General features: G+C 42.6%; 1 protein-coding gene across 1 annotated transcript in view; it reads right to left on the reverse strand.

Annotated features, from left to right (window-relative positions):
* The window catches only part of nherf1b (NHERF family PDZ scaffold protein 1b), a 28,051-nt gene extending 7,354 nt beyond the window's left edge, over positions 1-20,697 (reverse strand). Inside the window, exons 1-2 of the mRNA XM_084926373.1 lie at positions 19,623-20,697; positions 1,104-1,280 (exon numbers count right to left, since the gene is read on the reverse strand). Coding sequence (XP_084782499.1) covers positions 1,104-1,280; positions 19,623-20,288 — 843 coding nt within the window. The 5' untranslated portion in view covers positions 20,289-20,697. The remainder of the gene's footprint in view (positions 1-1,103; positions 1,281-19,622) is intronic.
* Between the last annotated feature and the right edge of the window lie 2,221 nt (positions 20,698-22,918).

Raw genomic sequence — 22,918 nt, forward strand, 5'->3', positions numbered from 1 at the left:
CCTCTGAAGGATCAAAGACCTCTCACGGCGGCTGTTAGTTCACATCATATTCCCCGAAACACACAGTAAACTTTTGGATAACAACTCTTCAGTTCTGAGTGCAGTGTTCACAACACATCATTTATGCGAATACCGTGCGGTGAGAATGTGGGTACCTCGTGCATAATTCCCAAGCGACATTGTGAATAATTTAGCGTGTCCTGCCACCTTCATGACCTGTTCAGGCTCCCTGTCCTAAAAACAAACCAAGTTTTTCCAGCAGTGAGAAAGAAATGACCTCATGCAATCCTACACACACGAGAAAGACTGCTTCAGGCCGTGTTCTCCTGACATTTTGGGGAGTTCACGTGTGAAGGCAGCTTTAGTTTGGTTTTTTTGGAGTTTTTTTTTAGTTAACCAGTCTGTTTATGTAATAAGTTATTTTCCATCCTTGAAACAGATTCACTTTTGCATACGCTGTAGGCAATTCGTTTGTAAAATTTCTTCCCTCCTAGATATTTCGCGATAAGCTGTAAGTGGTATTACTGCATAGTGGATGTGTTTAGAAACCACAGCAGTGAGTAAAGGTCACATAGGCTCTGGTGGCTCAATAATTGCATAGCTTAAACCCTCCTGACATTAACATCAGCACAAAAAACTGTACTGGGAGCTTCATGGCAAGGGTTTCCACGGCTGAGCAGGCAAAGAGGAAAATGATACTTACAAAGATTGCAACACATATGACAAACATTTTAAATATAAATGAGATAACTTGAATTATTGAACGTGAACAAAGGTCTCCATCTCCAGCCAGGCTTTAGGTGAGGCCTGATTACAAGCTACACAATTATTCTCTATTTTTATCCAACTACAAAGAAAAACAGTGGAGGCTGTATAGAGCGGAAGTATGGCAGACTAATCAGGATACAATGCAGGGATATTTTTAGGGAGCTTGAAAGGCTCATAATAAGCTGCTTCTCATGAATAACGAAGCACTTTGTAACTATTTGGCACCTCTTTCAAAAATTTTCAAACTTTTCAAACTAGTCAGATAATATTTTTTGTTCCTAGCAGATAAAAATGTTTTATGTTACTGAGATACAGCCCGCACGCTCTCACTTTACCTCTACGATCCTGTCTTTGGGCAGCAGGCCTGCCCTTTCTGCTGGAGAGTCTTCATCCACAGCTCTGATGTACTGTCCCGGCCGCGCCCGCTCACTGTGCAGGTTGAAGCCATATCCGCTGGTGCCTCGCTGGATCACGCAGAGACGTGGCCGCAGTTCAGCGCGCACCTCTTGCTCCTGGAGGGAGAGACATTGGATGTAAACAACATGTATGTGACATGCACAGGGTATAGCAACATGCTTATAAAAATACCTCCACCGTGGGTGTCTGTTCAGCAAGAACAAGAGGCACAAAGATCACAGAGAGCTCCAGTGAGTCGTTAACCATGAATATAGAGCCCAGGCTGAACATGCAGCTGCCTGCTGCATGCTGCTTTGTTGTCCGCTGTGTTTTTGATAATCGAGAGTAAACTACAGCCGCTGTTACAGCCCACGTGACTGTTTGCTCAACAGGAAGGAAAGGGGTCTCGGAGGCATGCGATTGGAGGTCTGCTGGGAAGGTTTTTCGAGAAAAACCGAGAGAGGCAGGGGGGTGGCTCTAAGGAAGGGACCGGTTCCGGTCCACAACCTAACTCATTTCGGGGTCTGCAGGACAATGGAAGCTGGGTGTTGACCTCTGACCGCCTCCCCTCTCTCCCATGTCCTGTCCTGTTTCTGGGATGGCAGGAAGAGTTAGAGCCATATTGTCATTCAGGGGAAAAAAAAACAAAAAACTGGAGCTCGGTCCCAGAACCTCCCTTCCGCTGTATGGATGAAGCAGTTTCTTTATTTAGCAAAAGGAGAACTTTAAAGGCTTTGTCATCAAAGAGGTCAAAACAGCGACTTACAGGAGCACTGGTCAGCTTAATCTTTGTCACCGTGACCAAATCTGACCCGACACTCCCTCCACATCAGAGTGGCTGTGCTGTGCTCCCCTGCCCTTGATCAACTGTACACTGGAAGACAATGAGCCAGCTCTATAAATAAAAATCAGGTATGAATGACTCGCTTTTCTGCAGGAAGTTCTTTATTGATTAAAATCCCTTTTAAATATCGCTGAACAGTGGACATGATAATAACCGAGGCAGTCTGACTCAACAGTTCCTGTCATAATAAAACTCCACAGCAGAACCGAATGATTTCACTGCATTATGTAAACCAATTATTCTGAGCCAGCGTGCATCCCACCTCCGCCACCCCGGCATAAAGCGCCTGAAAAAAGATAACATCGATTTTCCAGGTGGGAAACATGTTTCATGTCAAGAGACACGTGTTTCCTATTATAACCTAAAGGGGAAAAAAAAGGAACTGAATGCATGTAAATTATATACAAAATAGAGGAATTAAAAAGGAAACTATGAACACTGGTGGCTCCAAAACAAGGAACTTCCACATCCTAGAAATCACGTGATCTGACAACAGCAAACCTGCACCGCACTCGTGTTCATCAGCACAGGACCTTTGCCCACTTCAGGGAAACAGGCGACGAGTACAACAAAGAGTTAATGCATTGTCTGAAAAATGAGTTTCATTTGAGGGGGGAGTAATGCATAAAGATGCTCTGCCTCCTGCGAGCTGTTTGTGTGCTGAAGCAGAAAGAGGTTCATTTCTGCAGAATTATACCATTTATATTACAGCGTCACGTCTGCCTTGAAAGCACAGCTTAAACTATTAGGGGGAAATGTTCCCTTTTTATTTCCATCATAACATTAGATGAGAAGATTAAGAGAATCTTGTATGCATGTGAGCTGTAAGAGTTTATGATCATAAATAGAAACAACAATTGGAGCTCAAACTCAATATTTACCACCGCCGTTCCACATTAAACTAATAGTCTGGCAGTCAGCCCCAAACATACATATTTATCATTTCCTTTCCACTCCATTAGTAATCGTTTTGTATACACGTTAAAGGATAATGTTCACTTGAATAATGCAAGAAACTGTCCTCCACAGGATGTGTCTACATTAAGCAACCAAGATACAAGATAGTGCAACAAAAACAGGATACGTCACACCACGCACAGAGTTGCAGATACAGAACGATGTCTTGAATGTGAAGGCACTTCTGTAAACTGCGCTGTCTGTTCTCATCAGTGATGCAGACCGGCCATCTTTGTCTCTTTCGAGAGCCCCATCGTGCAGCAGAACGTGCACGCTACCGATCAAATGTGCTCCCGATAAGAGCAACAGTTTCATCACGCTGCGAACCAATTACACAAAAAAATTTTGCGCATTGCTTAACCTTTATCTTCTGGAGTTACACCCAAGCTAAAAGGAAAAGGGAGCCCTCCCTTGCAAGTCCTATAAATTTAACAGAGGCTTTTAAAAGTAGAGACTAAAGGGAAAATTGGAGACCGTGTCTGAATTGGTGGCTCGGCGTTTCTTATTACTGACCTTCCCTCATTCTGAAATCCTGAATAAGAGCTCTATGTGCTGTTCTTCTGTGCGGTGGCAGAGAGAGGCTTTATCTGTATAAAAAGGCTGGCTCTCACCACAAATGTGATTACAAGTTATCATCTACTGGATGTAAGAGCTCTGAGTCTGTGTGATCCACAGTCACTCAGTTCACCATGTGCCATTTAAAAGAAAAAAAAAAAAAACCCAAAAGTGGGTGAAAATATCGAGTGTCATTCAGACACATCGAAGCATCAGACGGGCCTGAATCTCATCATCTGGTGCTCTGGCTGACATTAGCAGTTCCTGCTTAGGGAAGAGAGGGCGAGAGAGTCTCTGGCAGGAACAACAAGGGAGGATTTGTATCAGAGAGGAGTGGAGGGCCGAGGAATCTCCACGCGGGTCTGAAATCTGTGGAATCTGCTGAACACACACGAGCCAGGAGGACAACTGAAGATGCCAAGTGTGTGTGTGTGTGTGTGTGTGTGTGTGTGTGTGTGTGTGTGTGTGTGTGTGTGTGTGTGTGTGTGTGTGTGTGTGAGAGAGATTATGCTGCTGCTACGCTTTACTCATATTACTTGTTATCAGTTTCACTACTGATAAAAATCTGATGATTGGTTACAAAATGAGGTGCAGATACGCTGGGCCCACAGGACTTAACATTCATGGCATGTTGTGTAAACTCCCTCACTCTCTCATACTGCTGCTCTTCCTGGTATAACCAGCTGAGACTCATGGTTAAATCTGATATGCTGAACTGTGAAGTTGTGTCTTCCCTTTCAGGCAGACTCGCTCTTGGCCTGAGCTCAGCTTAGATTAGGAACATCTGTGTAAAAGTTTACTCGGATTAGGGCTCTTCCCAGTCCAAGCGCATAATATGTGGTAGGAAAAATAAATTAATCCAATCAAAGAGGTGTCAGACATAAAGCCTGCTGGCCAGAATTGGCCCTGTAAAGACTCCAATCTGGCCCACTGCACGGCTTTAGAAAAATGTGAAAGCCGGGATTAATTGAGGACTTTTAACTGTAATTTCACAACTTTAACAGCTTTGCCTACTGATACAGACCTCCCCCATGACCATTCATACTAAACCAAAGTAAATGAGTAATAGATAAAGAATTAGATGACAGAGAAATTACTGTTTTCTTTTTTACCATCTACTAGAAAAAGCTTCCAGTAGATGGTGGCATTTCTGTGAATTAACAAACAATTTGTGTTATAATTACAGGACAGTCTAGCTTTCAGATCTTTCTCTGTAATTTTACATTTGTTTCTTATAACTGAGCCCAAAGTGCTGTAAATGATAGTAGTAAGTGATTACTTTCATTTACTACAGCAGTTTTTCTTTATGAAGTACAGTTTCAAAGGTTCTGAGATGCACTGTTGAAATTGCACTTTTTCCTTATATCAAGATATCTCAGGTTCAAGTTCTTTACACTAAAGGAATGGAGAGTTTCACTATTACAGCCCATTTAAGTAACCTCCATGACAGGAAAATAATGCCTAAGTAAAACAGTCGCTCCAAAAACAAGTCAATCCCAATATACTGAAATGTTAAAACACCCAGTTTCACAGAAAAATCCTCATTTTCAGCTCAATTGAATAAAAAAAGCAAACCAAAAAGCAAAAGTACTCAGCCTCCTAGTTTTCACAGCTGATGTCCCTGTCATGACTTTTAAACCTGTTTACACTGAAGTATTAATGGGAGTGTGACAGGTTCATGCCCAGGGTTTGGTTGCACCATCACACAGTGGATGGTGTTTTCTTGTTCAGCATAAAGCTGTACATGAATGTGTGGGTTCTCTACAGTAATCTGACTACACCCCACCACACTCCAAAGACATGTATGCTAGGCTAAATGGTGGTTGTTAACGACGTGTCCCATGTCCAGAGTGGACCTTGCCTCTCTCGTCCTGTGCGGGCAGGTTGCCATCACATCAAGGTTAAGAAAAAAGAAAAGAAAAAAAAAAAAAAAAAAAGGATTAGGAGGCATCATGATAGCCATCTTTCATATACAGTCTTTGATTAAATCTTTTTCACCTGTTACTTTACAGTCAAGTTTTTCTGGTGTGTAAACAACTTCTCTTTGGATAAAAAAAAAAAGAAAAAGTGTGTCTCAAGATGAACACACACTCTCCAAGTGACACACACTTTCCCTTTAAGGAGAGAAGTGCCGAACAGGAAATGTTGACACATCTTTCCTCAGTATGCTTCCCCCTGTGCTGCCCTTACTTCTCAGAATGAAACAGAAATGCTACCAGGATGTGCTGCCGTATGCTAATAAATAAAACCGCTTTCATTAAAATGCCCAGAAGAGCCAGTCTGACCTCATGCTATCTGCGTAGAAGCAACTGGCTGCAGATCCAAACTCTTTTCAGTCTGCAGTCACGTTTTCCTATGTTCATGTATGATGGCTATGTGGCAATGTAGTGTGCACACAGCATAGAAATCAGGAATCATGGAAAAGCTGCACACATACAGGAAGGCTGTGGAAACCATTTCCATAAAAGCCTATTTTTTCTTGTTTGTTTGTCTTTTATTTTATACTTTTACCTGTGCTGAAAAAAAGAAGGAAGAGAGGAGGGCAAATAGGAAAACCTGACAAACATGCTAAGTTTGTACAACACAGAGGTGGGACTGATAAATCCCATGATACCAGGGTTATTCACAGCAGCTGTGGCGTCGTATTGTGATTTCCAGCAATAAAACACTGACATAATTCCTGATAAGCGATCGAACTGACCATGAGCTGACTTTTAAACGTGATAAAATAACACGTTAATTCACATAATCTAGTAGTTATTAAACCACTTGTAGCCGCTGTTACTGAAACAGCATCAACACTCGGTTAAGTAACACTGGGCAGTCCGCACAAAGCCAAACCATTTTTTGTTAGTAGGAAGGTAGTTGCGTAATATTTGTTTGCATCTAGAGAAATCTCTATTGAAGGAAAAAAAAAAGAAAAAAAAACCTGCTTCCCAGCTGCTGCCGGCTGGTTTTCACTCTCACACACCTTCTTCCGGGCGACTCGTGTGTGCGAGTGAGCAGCTTCTATCTTGCTTTGAATACCAATAACTCCGAGACAATACGAGGTCCCATTTTAATATTCCAAAACCACACTTCTGAGTCACACGGCTGCCTCACAACGCAGCAGCTTTTAGAGGTTTCTTATCGAGCTTTTTTAACAGATCCCCCAACCCAGATTTGCATGGCCCTCTTTAAGACTCGTTTCTGGCTTTCCTCAGGAAGCTGTGATAACCAGGAGATAAGACATGATGGCAAAGTTCAACTCACAGGCCTCTGAGTGAACAACAGGCAGCACTTAAAAAAAAAAAAAAAAAAAAAAATCACATGGGGAGGAGATGATGCTGAAAATGAAGCTCTCTTATCTATAAGTTTTATTTAGATATGAAAGAAACTTAAACTGGCACACGAGACAAGGGATTAAACTGCAAACTACCGCAGCAATCTTATGGTTTCGTGCTCATATTTCTGTAGAAGCAAACGTTATATTAGATGTTAGCTGACGTTAAGTAGGCAATAGTTACTCAAGCAGCTTAAAAACAAAATGGCACAAACTGCAGTTCCTTTAATGGCCACTTAAATCTGGCTTAAAACCCCAAAGTTTAAGGTAGAAATAAAAAAGTTTATAGCCACTGTTTTGCTATCTGAAAGTAATTTTTCACCGTAATAAAAAAAGTATATGAAAAGCGCACTTCACTCATATAAAATTAACTCTTTAAAGGTCACTCGCTGGAGCAGTGTGTTATTGGAGGACATTATAAGACTTTTTTTGTTGGTTTTGTACAAACTCATTGTTATGATTCAAATCGAGCCCTATAATGGGTTTAGGTAAGGGATGACTCACAGGATGACATATACAGTATCACTTTTTGCTGTAATTCTAGTCAGTGTGACAGTAGTGGCTTTAGAGCCCTTTCAATGCTATTAGCTTACAAATATTATTGCTTGTTGTGACGTTAATAGAGTGCTCACGAGAAGTGTGTGTGTTTTTATGAATGAGGTTTTCGTGTTATATTATGCCCCAGTCACACAGGCCGGCTAGTTAGTGCCTGGTAACCTTCAATCACTAGGAAAAAAATTAGTATTCCCTGTCTGGCGTTTGCTAGAGTTTAGGTGAAACTGGTTGGAAAGAGAGTGCTGCACCAAAAGATGATGATTGCTTATGGTCACCCGTAGCTTGCACAGACGTTGCCGACACTCATCAGCTAACCACTGAGCGGTGCTCAAACTTGAAAAAGTGTAATGGAAACGGCACTTTTTCAAGCCAAGTTAGTATCTTCCATGGAAACTACAGGTGACCGCAGCATCCTGCTAGTGATCAAGCCAATCACGCTTACCAAGAGGCACTTTATACCTCTTTGCAACCAATTTCATGCCATGACTGCCAGCAACTTTCAGCAGCCACTCAACTAGTCAGGGAATAAATATTATTCCTTAGTAACCATTGGTTGCCAAGTAGTTGCCAATCAGTTTCTAGGACTGTGTCTAAGCAATGCACTCCTACAGTTAGTGGATGTTCCTTGCTAACCAAGCTTCTTAGCATTAGCCGACACCTTAGCATTCCACCCTCCAGTCCAAATATGGTCGACCTCTTGCTTCAAAACAACAAACAAATAAAAAAAAAATTTAAAAAAGCCTGTGAAGCTATAAATCTGCGGTTTGCCTCTGCTACGGTCAGCATATTGTAAAGATGAGTGCGATGGGAACGGCATTAGTTTTACAGTGCGTAGCCATAAAAACAAAGCACTGGACAAACAGGAATGTTTACCTGATGATGACATTGGAATAAAAGTCAGGGGATCATCAGAGTCATTACGATTCAACTTGGAGGGGAGGGTGGGGGGATGGGTGGGGGTGGAAATCTATCCAACAGTGGCCAAGATATTTCTGTTTGGGAGAAAGCAAGAGGCACACACTGGCATCTACAGAGCCCTGGAGTTTCTATAATAACTTAAATGGATTAAATATCAGGCGGCACTCAGGGTCCTCATTTTTACCTTAGAGGTAACAACAGCTGAGTGACAAACCAGACTGAGTGATTTGGATCTTTTGAGAGACCTCGGTGACACCCATACATCATGTTTATCGCCTTCTTACTTGGCCCAGAGAGTTCAGATGCTGTTTGACAGAGGAGAGCTGCTGGAAAGAGCGACCAGTCTCTATGTGTGTGTTTTTGTGAGAGAATAAGAAAGCTTAAGCACTTAACCAATGTTTGATGTCTAACTACAGGCCTCAATAAAGAAGCACACATGCAGGACCATCTATTACTGTAGGCTTGTGTCATTCCTGTGCAACTCAACTACTCTTCTTTTTTTGTTTCACATACCCAGGACCAAAAAAAAAAAAAAAAAAAAAAAAAAAAAAAAAAGCCTGCATGTTGAAATTTCCTATTACATAAACTGTTCTCCTACCCAAGCAGCTGCTGTCGATTGCTGATGACATCCAATAAAACTCAAGTCCTGCAAATCATCAACTGCAACCTGTCACACTCAGATGGGCTCTGAATGCAGATGTCATCTAAAGCGGTCACTCTTTCATCTTTTTGCTGATTGCTTCATACCCCCTGTCGTTTTACTAAGAGTGGGGGAAGCTCTCCCATGAGTTTGGCCTCTTTGATCAGCATAACTAATAAGCACTAAAACGACACGCTGCCAGGCATCGTGGTTACACAGTGACGCGACAAACTGCTGACCTCCCGGCTCCTTGTGATTGCCATGTGTAGTTTCTAACGGAGATTAACAGCCTCAAGGGCAGACTTAATTAATGTTTGATGCAAACCTGGTTCCTTTTTAACCACGGCACAAGTTTTGTCCTCTTGAGTGTATGGAGCGCACCACTCTCTCAGGCGGGATAGGGGTGTTGGGTTTCAAGCTGGATCATTAAACCAGCTGGGAGGCAAGCGGAGAGCTGAACAAAGCACCCTACTGTCCCCCCCCACTTCCATTTGAGGATGGGACAAACTAGCTGTACAAAAGATAGCAAAGAAAGGTTTTACAGAGGGTTCCCGTTACGATGAACTCTTTGGGGGAAGTCCTGAACACAGAACGGTAATGTCAGTCAACACAGCAGGGGTACACGCACTGATAAGATACCAGAGGGGCCTAGACTTCACTTCAGCATCTTTGAAAATGTTAAAGTGAAGGTTCTGGCTTTGCTCGAGAGGTTTTTGTTGTTCGTCCACCCTTCAGTCCTCAGTTTTAAACTCAGTTGCATCAGATCAGCCAGATGGTTTGTTCCATCGCAAATCAACACGGCTTTATCTCCTCAGCCAGTCTTCCTGTCCTTGACCCTCCACCCCTGCGGACCTGAGTGCCGCACGAGCCCAACAAACCAAGTCTGACCTCTCACGTACAAATATGCACACATGCACAGCAGTTGATGTGGTTATAAGAAAATGCACAAAAGGAAGGGAGGAGTAAATATAGAACATGAAAAAGGTGTCAGAGGGCTTTACTTTTAAATTTGGCTCTCACAAAGCAGAACATGCAGATGTGAGTCGAAGCCATACGATGATGAAATCACCTTATATAGTACATATTGACGACAGCCTGCTAGGGAAAATATTTTAAACTTCATTATCTCATCTCATGTATTCAGTGTGTTGTACTTTTGTATGTGAGACTGTATAGTAGTGTGCAAAAGTCTCAAGCCACCACGAATCTTTTTATTTTGCTGTAGGAAAATGGGAAATAGGTCCAGTGATTTATTGAAACGTGCAAACACAACGAGTTTGAAGGTCAACATTTGGCATGACCACCTCTGTTCTTCAACACAAACTCTCTCGTGCAGTTTTGTCATTTTTTTAAGCAGTCAGAAATATTTCTCCAAGCTTTTTGAAGAACATTCAAGAAACAGGACATTTTTCCTTTTTCTTAAGGACATGGCTTTTAGATGCTGTTCTAGGTCTGCCAATTCTTTTTGTTTTGTTGTGTCCTTCTCCAGTGTCCACTTTCCTCAGATTTTTCAAGCACACAATGCACACCCTGCTGAGATATGCCAGGTTTGCAGCTAGGAGCTCTTTTGGAATCACCTCATTGGTGCTAAAATGCTATTTTAAGCCCGTGAAAGTGTGTTATCTTTGATATACATATCAATCGTAGATTGAGCTAAAGAAATGGGAACAAATGATGTGTTTTGTTACACTTGAATAATACACAGGTTGTTGTTAAGTGGCTTAATAAATAAATAAATACATAAATACAACAAAAAAAATGTATATACATTAGTCTGAAAATGGTCAGGTACAAGGACTGGACTGAAAATGAGTGAAAAAGCATCCAATGTATGGGAAAAAAAAAAAAAAAAAAAAAAAAAAAACACCTTTGAAAGACCTTCAGAAAGCCTGCAGAGCTACTGCTCAAGGCCACATAAAAAGTAAAAAAGAAATTCTGGCTCATCGTTATCACTCAAAACATGCCAAGGGGCTGCGTCACATTATTAAAGCCACACTTAGTTAAGAAAAGCAATCTTCTAATTGCAGTTCTCTCCCCTCTTGTCTCTCCCTGACAAGTAAATGTAAGCAAACTTTAAAATTAGCCGAGGAAGGGCTGTCTCTCGTCAGAGCTGCACAGGAAAGGTCTATTGTATGTTTGTCATGTGTGCTAGCCACAGAAACACTATCACCATCATCATCATCATCAAAGTAACCAAAATTGACTTTGAGCCTAAAATGTGAAAACCGGTTCAGAAAATTGGAGCCAACCTCGCCAACAAGATATATTTAGGATTTTATTTATGAAAAAGACAGCGTGAGATTGTTTAAATGGATATTTGCGCTGCGTAAGTGTATTAACGCTCGCGGGTGGCGAGGGTGGAGAGGACCTTGTGCTTTGGGAAGGGGGGTTATTTCAGGGTGCACAACGAGTCACTCCCCCCCCCCGCCCCCGGCAGGGCGCGGCGCCTCGGCTCATTGTCCGGCCGGGGTGGTGAACCTTCGGCAGAATGGAGAGCGAAATGGAATGTGACATTGTAGAGTCTCCATCCAGTATCCCACGGGACCCAATCGCCAGGCAGCGACCAAACCACCCACACACCCACGCAGTAAGGGTTCAGGTTCCACCCCTGACCTGGGCCACAGTGGCCTTGGCTGTCGGGGACAGTGGCGTCGTTGTTTGGCTGGTGTCACAAAGGTTTCAGTGAAACAGAGCGCCGTTAATTGCGTGATACACTGACGCCACTGATTATTTATTACCTCCACGATCAATACAACAGTGTGCTGCTGATCCAACTTTACTGCAGATGCTTACACCGGAGTTCTGCCTGACAGTGTTTTCCTTTTACCAGTTCATGATTGTCTGACATTTAAACAATGGGGTATATGAACATGTGCTGGCATTAAGAAAGCTAATGCTCATTTACCCTGATGGCCTGTGGGTTAAAAAAACGAAACCGTGGCAATTTCCCAGGTTGAGGAGTACCGACGGGGCCTTTGTTGCATGCCCTCCAATCGCTGCTCTCTACCTTCATTTCCTTGGGCTGCTGTTTGCTTTCCTCGCCTCACTCTTAAACAGATATTGCAACAAACTGCAATATGACTGCCTTGCAAAACATTCCTGATACTCTCGTCATCTTGGGCAGCATTATGTGATAAAATACTTTCGAGTTTCATGCGATTCCCACCCTTAAATTACACAAAAACAGCATCTCAAATGAAAGCTGCCTGATAATAGATGAGTGGGTAAAGTGTGCTCAGTGGTAGCGCCCAGCAGCGGTTACTAAAACACTAAATGGATCCATATTGCTGTTTTTGGTTATTCGCTTTAACAGTTTTACTTAACATTATAGAGGCAATTAACCAAGATATTAATACTAGAGTGCAGAAAACTGCAGTTCCTTGAATGACCACTTGAGCTCAGCTGCGAAATAAGAGTCAGAAAACATAGAAAATATGTTTGGTTTTTTTTGCTGTCTGTCTTAAATAAAAAGCTTAAAACGATCAGTTACTCAACTCCCTTAGTTATGCTGCAATAGGCTTAAACTGCTGGGGGCTTTCTTTTTAACTCACTATGTGTTTATATAGGACTGCATTTAATCATTACAGTGGAACCCTGACTTACGAAATTAATTCGTTCCCGAGGGTCTTTCGCAAGTCGAAAATTTTCGTAAGTCGAAGCACCCATCGCGCCTTTTGAGTGAACGATAGGCTATAGGCTAATTGCTAACTGCAACAACAATACGTCGTTCAAGTGGAACAGCGAAGCGCAAGTACGAAAGCCAAGGGGGGTGTCACATGATTCGGAAGGCATTCTGGGCATTCTGGGCTCAGCCAATCAGAGCCAGCGGATTTCGTTACGTGGGTATTTTGCCGTAACACGGGAAGAAATATTGCCGTTAAGTGCCTTCGTAACTTGAATTTTTCGTTAAATGGGGTATTCGTAAGTCGGGGTTCCACTGTAGTTATTTCTATTAATTATTTATTATTACTGGCTCTCTTCCACAGTGTGTCTTTTTTCCTTTCTTCCTCCCATCACCTCAGATGGCCCCGCCCCTCCCTTAGCCTGGTTCTGCTGGAGGGTTCTTCCTGTTAAAAGGGAGTTTTTCCTTCCCACAGTCGCCAAAGTGCTTGGTCACAGGAGTTTATTGTTGGTGTTTTCTCTGTATTATTCCAAGGTCTTTACCTTACAATATAAAGCAATATGAGGGGACTGTTGTTATGATTTGGAGCTATATAAATACAACTGAAGTGAACTGGATTGACTAGATTTGACTCAATGACTCCTTGGCAACTGCCTGATACAATTCTGTGGAGTGTGGGTCATTTATCTTTATGTAGCTGCTACAGACGACCATAACAGGTCATGAATGTTTCTGCTGCTGTGTCCACATTATTAATGATTTGTTGATATTGCACTTCTAGTTTCGCATAAACAAACACGCAGCGGGAAAGTCGTTAAGCTCACAAATACAGAGATGTCCGAGATGAAACACGATGAAGCGCATGACATCCTCCGCCCCACATATCTAGCAAACAAAAGGGCAGAGAAGGGTGACTCCCGAACTTTCTCATACAAGGGCGTAAAAAACCAGCTTGCACACACACATGAAAGCACCCACACAGAACAAATAGAAACGCAAAGACATGCCCGGGCGCATGAGCAAACGTCAGTCGGTCAGAATGAATCAGGGAGAATATCTGATCCTGTCAGACAAACACAATGACGTGCAATTCATTGGCCAAACACAGCCTTGAACAATACCTGGCTTTGTCACAATGATAATCAGACTGACTAACATACAACTTATCAGCTGGACGCACTGTTTACTTAGAACCATAACTCAGTGTCCACCCCTGGGAGATCCCTATTCATCTGGGCTGCATTAGCACTCGTAATGTTGCATGTATGTGCCCTTTTCACTGCCAAGCAATGGTGAGATTGCTTCCCCAGCGTTTAGACCACAGTTTACTCTGCACTAAGCTGCTGAGAGTCTTCTTGCTGCCCAAGACGAGGGGGGGTTTGGGTGGACAGAGGATCACGATGACGAGGTGGTAGAATCTCTCACCCACAACAATGACAGGAAACCAGCACAAACTTCCCAGGAACTGAGCATAGGCCAAGACTCCACTAGACGCCCGCAAGCAGCCAGAATCACAGCCCTAACTATGCTGGCTCAAAGAGTCAGTGTAGGTGTGGCCGTTTCAGCCTCAACTGCATGACAAAGGATCACAGCAAGCTGACTACTGATCTATTAAGAGAAAGTTAAATTTACCCAGCATCTGCCTCTGAAGGCGTTACATCACATGTCAGCGAATGAAAGACAAATCAAGTCTTTTAAATGAGTAGATACAAATCACAAAACCCTTAGTGGAAGTTCTGCTGCTGGGGGCGGAAGCGAGAGTTTCGTGTCTTCACTGAAAAAACTATTAAAAAGAGCTATGCAAATCCAGCACTGCAGGCCACACAGTGGAGAACATATAAATATAGATTAAGTCCTCCCACACAACATGTTATCCTGAGAACTGTGCTTTCTATGTACGGACTGCATTAAAAAACAAAAAAACAACACGTATGTTCAGGAAAGGTCTTTAATGAGCAGGTTTTATATGAAAGTCCAGATTAGAGGAGAGAGAAGTGACAAACAGCCAGCACATCAATAGATGAGTCCCTTTCTCGGCTCAATTTAGGCTCCTGCAGTCTGCGTGGTTTCTGTCGGCTGTACTCACACACACACACTTTCCTCTGTATACAATCTCAACTAGGTTCAGTCAATTACATCCGACACTAGCGGTCCTGCCTCTCCCTCTAATTAGTGTTTAAAGTCGGGCTTAAGCAAGCGGCAAGCAGTCAAGTCCTCAAAATATCCCACTCCCGCGCTCTCTCTCCCTGCAGTCCACGTTAGATAAACGTCATCTTAAAACACATTCTTAAAAAAGAAAATCTCATTTTCCCACAGTTCATGATTGTATTCCAGCGAGTAGCAAAAATGACTAAGAACATCAAATTGTCAAAAATACAGCAGGTGCTAATAAATCTTTGTGTTGACTGAGCAAATAACTGGCTGATTGTTTCAGCTCCAGTTTTGATGGGATGTTATACAACCACCTCAATCGCTCAAACGCCGCCAGAAAAAATACACTCACATCCCCACAATTCTTGCAGCAAGAGCTCAGAGAAGAGCATATTGGGCACACTTCACTGACCTCCACAATAGCAGGGTAAAAATTTTACTGCCCGGTAAACAAAACGACGACCTTTGGAACGGCTGATGTGTTTTGCTCCCCCCCCCGTGTGTTTTTGTTCGCCGCTGACGACAGCGGCCGAGCTGATCACTTCGACCTTCATCTCTGCTCATCCAGTTTTTCACACCTCGCTTTCTCACTCTCGCCTACCTCCATCCTCGCACATATATATACACACACACGCACCAACTTCACACAAACTGCACACAAGCGCCATCAGTGTAACCATGGAAACCGGGGCTCCTCAGCTTCCGGGGAGGGCGTTGTTCTTCGAACCCTCTTTTGTGTCGCTTCAAAGATGAAGCCAGACAGGCGGAGTGTCCGTGTGGCCGCTAAACCAACACTGTGTTTTTCAAGGTTGTGTGTGTGTGTGTGTGTGTGTGTGTGTGTGTGTGTGTGTTATTGGCTTGGCAACGGGACTCGAGACAGGAATGCCGGACAGGATGTAGGAAGAAAATTCCAGAAACAGTAAAGTCAATGCCAAAAACACCCTGAGGGTGCCTGTGAATGCAACGTAGAAGCAAGCAGACTTTAAACAGCATCCCTCGAGTCCAATTTACACTCTCATACACTCTACTGTGTCCCCAAGTTACTTCCTCAGCCTGTGGTTTGTGCCTTTACACAAAAACAGAAATTCCCAGCTAGGCTCCCTACTCACTCCAGATCCTCCGTATGTTAAACTCTGGGAGACAGCTGGAATAAAAGATCCGAGTGGTGAGAATGAATTTGTTAGGAGTGCTGTCGTTTGTTTCCCGCTGGTTTGCGTGCCAGCGTGCACCGCACTGCCACAGCTCCATTAGGCCATCTGTGGAGACTATCGAGAGTAAACACAGGAACAATCGCTGTATATTCCTAGGACAAACAACATAACTGAGCAGTGCTCGAGTGCTGTGCACAAGCGTAGGCTGTTGCTATTTTCATGTGAGGGGAAAAAAAAGAAGAATCTTAAATAAATACCAGAAACATGTTTCCAGAAAAGTCCTGCATGCTCTGGGTATGTGAATGCTGTCATTATACTGCGGGTACAAGAGAAAAAAAAAATAAATTAATAATACTATATATATATATATATATATATATATATATATATATATATATATATATATATATATATATATATATATATATATATATATATATATATATATATATATATATATATATATATATATATATCTCAAAATCGTCGACGACTGATTTAATAGTCGACACGTCGTTTGAAGCTTTGTAAGATCCCAAAAGACGCAGGAATTAGTAGGATTTAAGAGTGTAATAACGGACTGAAACAGAAGATGGCAGCACTGCATGTACAAGGATGCCAGCTGCCGTTAAACGCCGAAGACGAAGAAACTGTGTCCCAGAATTCATAGCGCAGCCCAGCTCAGTTTCCAACAATGGCGGCAGCTAGTTAGTTTTAATGTTACTCTTATTATTCTTTCTGGGCCACAAAATAAACGTTTAACATATTTTCAGACGAGAATGTAACTGTGTAAACCTCAAATATCTGCTCAGTTTATCAAGACACCACATATTTTCAAAAGCACTCCGACGTTTTCAGAGACGTCTGTTACCCACTAGCTCGTTAGCTAGCCGGGGGCAAGGCTCACTAGAGCGTTTTCAAACCCACCGCCGTCTTTCGCTACTCAGGTTAAACATGATATATAAGTCACTTAGATAACTTAAAAATGTTATTGTTTGGCATTTTTCAGTATTTTATTTGTTCCTGAGTAAATCGGTTTCGGCTGAGATTAAAGTTATAGTTTTTACACAGCTGAATAAACGTTAAGCAGACAACTGATTATCAGAAGTGTGAAATGCTCGAGAATATACTCCGGTGTCCTGTTATATTTTAGATAGCAAGGAGCAGACGGCTGAGTTTATTAAACTCCACCGAAACAATCTGCAAACTTCATTAAAATTTAATAAACTATCATGTCTTTATTTTTAGTTAGCACATACTTTAAACACTTAAAGCTGTAAGCTAATGATAGTTATATAAGAGCAGATGCATGCTGGTGCAATAAGCTGTATGTTTTACGTTCAATGGATGTATGATCTGATTAGTCGACTAATCGCAAAAATAATCGTTTGTGGCAGCCCTAGTTTTGAGTGCTTTTAATCAGTAAAACAGGTTATTTTTTAGCATGTAAAACAATAAATCTGGCCTTGATGCAAAAGTTATCTTTTATAGCAAAACCTTTCCCGAAGACTATTTATTACTGCTAACAGTGCTCCATTCTCATAGCGCTTGAATTAAGTGCGGCATTTGATATAGCAGGCCATAAAGTTTGGTTTGTGAGGCTGCAGCATTGGGATGCAGTGATTTAGCTCATATCTGACCAACTGAATTGGTTTTTTGTTTACACTGGTGACTCTGGAGTCCTTACGGGTCTATTATGGGGCCCATCCTTCTTTCATCCCTTCATTACATTGATGACAAACCGCTCTATCAACCAATCAAGTCCACAGACTCAACAAACCTCTCTGAACTTAACTGTCTAATCAACACCAAGGAATGGATATGAATGCAAATATTATTGACTTTAAACTCAGATAACAGAAATTCTTACTGTTGGTCCAGACAGGTTGTATCCAAGCATCACCATACTACACCAGGTTTAATGGCTCCACTTTAATTTTTGCATTTTAAGTTTATTCCAATTTATTCTTTACTCGAGATTCTTTATTGAATCTATCGTTTGTTTATTATGTGTTTTTGAGAAACTCTGTTTATCACTGGTTCTGATAAGTATTATACAAATAAAGTTTATTATAATCTACCAACAAAAGACGGGTGGAGCTAGCTAAACTTGCAGTCCACATGGAGTTGGCATCTTCTCACACTGTCACAGCTTCGTCCCTCTGCAGGGCAATATGGTTGGCAAGTGAAGTTTGTTAGCAAGAAACCAGTTCCTACATGAAACTGCTGACAACAGAGTCTGGGTTTTTTGTTTTGTTTTTGAGTAACCAGGTCATGATTCCTGAAAACAAGCATTTCTGGTTAGTTTCTGCATTTAATTTTGGTTCCATTAGATGGAAAAAGAGGCAGACATCGGTACAGCTAATTTCAGTTTGCAGCGTCATCGCCTGTTTGTTTTATCTTTTAACACCTGTGAAGGAAAAAGAAAGAAGCCGTCTCGCAATTAAGTGTTAATGGAACCATCTTCCAATTAATCAGCACTTAACACTTCACCCACAGAAGATGATTATTATATTAAAGAAAATGAACGCTTAGCCGGTCCCTCTCTGTCTCTTTGCGATGGCTGCTGGCTGTGTGTATTATGACCCTTCTTTCCACCCACAGTTAAGTACGGAGGATGAGCACCGCACACAGACACAAACAGCCTCGGGGATAAACATCCGAGACGCTGCAGCGAGGGACACAGATATTCCAGACTGCAGGGACCCTCGTCCTCTTGAGTGCTTACACTCGGGAAACATCAAGTGGCTGACGCAGATTGAGAACGTGTCCTTAATTTTTAAAGAGAAAAAGATCAAAGGGTGAAAAAAAGGCACTTAGTGGGTTTCATTTTGTTTCATATTTTTTTTAAAAGGGGAGTGGGGAGACCAAACATTTTCCTGGTGATTGTTGTGGATGGCTCACAAATGTAAGTCATTTGTTTTTTGTGGTTTTCTACACTGAGGGTACATTTTTTCCGCTTTTTCTTTTTTTAACTGCTCAACTTCAATGTGTCACTGTCCTGACATTTTCAAGTAAATTCTCTTTAATGTCAGAAAACTCAAGATGATCAGATTGGTACGAATATCGATCGTTGGTATTGGTATCGTAGCAAAGCTGAAAGGTTTGTTTTTTTGTGTTAGATAACACAACAAAATGAATTGTAGAAAGTAAACATCACAGTGATTTAGTGGTCATGAAATGTCTTCAGACTGATGATGATTCATCTCATGACACACTGCTCTCCCCTACATAAGCTGCCTTTATAGCTTAAAAATATTGGCATTGGCAATATAAGTCCTGTATCTCACAGCACTTTGAGAACATTAGGAAATCAGTTATTTGGGAGAAGAGAGGCACAGTTTGAGGCCCTGTTTTCGTGATCTCAAGCCTTTCACCCACAGCAAATGCCCTGCCAGCAAAGCCTGCCCACAACCTGGCAACACGTGGATGCAGCTGACACAGAGCACCTATTATCTGCATGAAACAGTACCTGAGTAAAAGCAGGGAGCTTTGATGCAGTTATCAGCACTTATATCTAAGTGCCATCATTGGCATAGGCATAGATTGTGGGTGGGGATGCTTGGAATAAAACCACAGAAAGAGGGGCTTTTATTTTGAAAAGTTATGGGGGAAAGTTTTGATCTGTGGGAAACCTGGTGCCTGATTTTATAGTGAAACATTTGCACAACGCAGAAATTGCAAAACTTGGTGCACGAAAATTCTCGTGAAATGCGGGAATTTACCAGTTTCATGTGTCTCACCTTCTCAGAGCTGATGCTCAGCTTCTTCTCCACGTGTCCGTGGATTTGCCCGTTAGTCTCTGGGATCGGCGTGGACTCTCTGGGCGTCTCTTCAGGCGTCTCCTCTGGTGTCGTCTCCTCAGGTGTCTCCGCCTGCTTCACCTCCTCCACCACCTCTTCTTCTCGCGGCTCATCTCCGTTTTCTGTCCCGTTCACTTCTCCATCCTCCTGCTTCTCCTCCACCACTACCTCGTCCTCCTCCGTCTTCTCCTCCTCCTCCTTTTCCACCACTACCACCTCCTCCACTTCTTCCTCCTCGAAGGGTAGGGGGACCCCGTCGGTGACAAAAGCTTTCAGGCACTTCAAGTTGTGCTTCTTCAGCAGCTGCTCCGTGTCCGGGTCCACCACTATGAGCTCCAGCCAGCCCACGGTGGCTCGTATCCGGGACACAACCTGCTGGTGGCTCTCGTTCTCCACGTCCTCCCCGTTCACGTACACCAGCCGGTCGCCGGCACGGAGCCCGGAGGTCTCTGCCGGGCTGTCGGGCTCCACTAACCGGATGAACTGGCCCGTCTTACCTTTCTCCCCGTGGAGGTGAAAGCCGTAGCCGTTGTCCCCCTTCTCCAGCGTGCACAGCCGGGGGCGCAGATACTGGCTTTTGCTCGGCATGTTCGGCTTTACTCGCATTCACGCTGCTGCTGCTCAACCTGTTGCTGGTTCACTGTGGAAATAACTAGAAAGCCTCCTCAGGATGCTGCTGAGGAAGATTATGTGTGAATGAGAGGAACCCTCTTAAAAAATTAAAAGAAACACCCACCCCCCGCCCTGCTGTGGAGACCAGTCCGTGAGAAACGCTGCTGCTGCTGCTTTGCTTCTTCCTAATGTGCTCTTTGCAGCTGAGGTGGTCTAAATCCTGAGCGAAGCTCCTGCTCCTGTGCGCACTGAAGGTCCTGACCCGGGGACTGGGCTGAGGCCGATTAAACTCAATCAGCAGACGCACCCTTTCAGTGTTGCTGCACAAAACAAGTGGAAAAGCCACTCAGGAAGAGGGAGGTGCGTTCACTGAACGGCCCAGCTGGCAGCTTCATGCAAACTAGGGGCCAGTGGAGGAGCAAATACAAATCGAGGCGCGATGATTTCCGAAAAACAAGAAGAAGAAGAAGAAGAAAAAACAGTATTTGAGGAAAACAATACATATAAAAAACACACACAGAGTAATCCTGTGGATTTTAAAACCTGAATCAATTAATTCTTAGTTTTAGCTTTTACCTTTCTGAAGTCACAGGTAAAACATTTGTTTGTCATTAGCATATTCACTCCACACGCTGCTGTAGAAACAGTCATTCCACTAAGGTAGGGGTGGAGCCCATAAATTATGAACTTTTAACTGTATTTTCTTCAGTTTTACAGCTTTTGCTAGATTCATACTACATCAAAGTAATTAAGTAATAGAGGAACAATTAAATCACTGAAAAGTTCCTGTTTTTTTTAATTTATTAACCAGACTAACCTAGAAATTTGTTTGGGCATTGAGCTACTAAATTAATTTTTGCAACTTATTTTTTTTTATTTTTTCCAAAGAATCATCCTGACACATTTAATTATTTTTAAATTTGCTTTTAAGTATTTCTATTTTTAATTATTTCTTTATTGTGTAGACAAATCAATACATACTGTTGAAATCACTTTTTTTATATTAGAATATTTCAGGTATTGAATGTTCAGTTAAACTTCTTTACATTGAAGTAGAGGGAGTTTTACTGGTCTGACCCACTTAACATCAAAGTGGGCTGTGTGTGGCCCACACTGAGATGAGTTTGATGTCCCTGCAGGATACCGTATACTGTTTTTAATGAGAGTGTTTGGGGGGTTGATAAAGACTTGCAACCTCAAATTAGTAACCAGACAAGACCTAGTTATGACTTTCTGACTCACCAGATCGGACTTAAGGGGACTTTCCTTTGGCAGACTCAAATAATGAAGTCGGCATATGTGCAGATAGTCCTAGAGAGCAAAGATTGCTCTAAATGCTCAGCTTCAAATATTTTGTTTCCTGCTTTTGTCTCTGTATGACGTCAAAGAGAGTGAATGTACTCCATATGGTCATCTCATGCACACTGCTCTGTCTGTGAGCGCAGATGCCCCACCCACCTGCTGTTTGCAGGGGCAACCAATCAAAAGAAAGTTAAAGTACCCGAGTGGAGTCCAGTAAAAACAGGTGAAGCTGGAGATGACCGTCATTTAAATGATCAATGTGAACAAACTGGGCATTTTAGGAGCCCTGCATCGACTTTCAAGTACTCCTAAACTCTAACTTCTGGCTATGCGATCGTCTGTCAACAATAATCAGCATCAGTTTTCAACTCCACTGTCACCCCATGAGATATGAGTGACATGGCAGTGAAAATAGATCCTGACAGGAAGCTGCTCGGCTAAAACCTCGGGCAGGATTTGACTTCTTAGCTGAGAATGCTGCCAGCCCTGATAAGAGGACAGACGCAGAAGCTCTCAGCAGTATGCTGACCACATGCAACAGTGGGTTCAAGTTGGTGATGGAAAGTCGCTCAAATAATGCACTTTTTTTTCCACAGGAAAGGACCGAAAGCCTCAGTGGGTCTGCTAAGTGAGTCATACTGTAGATGGATGTGAGCCGCCTTCAGGTGTACAGTGAATCACGACTGTGTTCTGAAGTATTTCATGTCTTCTCACATCACCCCAGTGCACTAGTCCATCTAACCTGTGCAACCACACAGATCCTGAGCATCCTTTCACAAAAAGCTTGCCTACATACAGTAACATCATAAAACACACTCACAAATCCACAGTTATTAACATGTGTACAGTTATCTATCTGATTGATAAAACACTTTATTTTCTCTAGCTGTGCATGTTGGAGAATAAACAGGGCAGCTGCTGCCACACAGTGGCTCATTAACTGCAGCACATCTTGCCGTTTGTCAGCAACTCCCACTCAAGCACACACACACACAGACACACACACACAAAAACGCAGACGAGCCAGACTTCAATAAAGCAGCAGCACGTACATTACAAAATATATATATATATATTTATAGATCGTATGACAACAAAGCACTTTTTCATGGCACTTTGTGATCACCGTGACAACCTCTCAAGAGAGGACAAATGTGACACAGAGCAAGTCTGACGAGCAAACGTTCATAATGAGCAAAGAACAGCGTACAAAGAAAAGTGATGCACAAATACAGCTTCGCTACAGGCTACACACACCGACATCCACCACCGAAGGGGACACGACAATGGTTGTGTGAGGGGGAGTGCTGTCCTGTTGCTGT

This window comes from Perissodus microlepis, chromosome 4 (assembly GCF_051167445.1).
Source record: "Perissodus microlepis isolate ML-2025 ecotype Zambia chromosome 4, ASM5116744v1, whole genome shotgun sequence".
Classification (NCBI taxonomy): Eukaryota; Metazoa; Chordata; class Actinopteri; order Cichliformes; family Cichlidae; genus Perissodus; species Perissodus microlepis.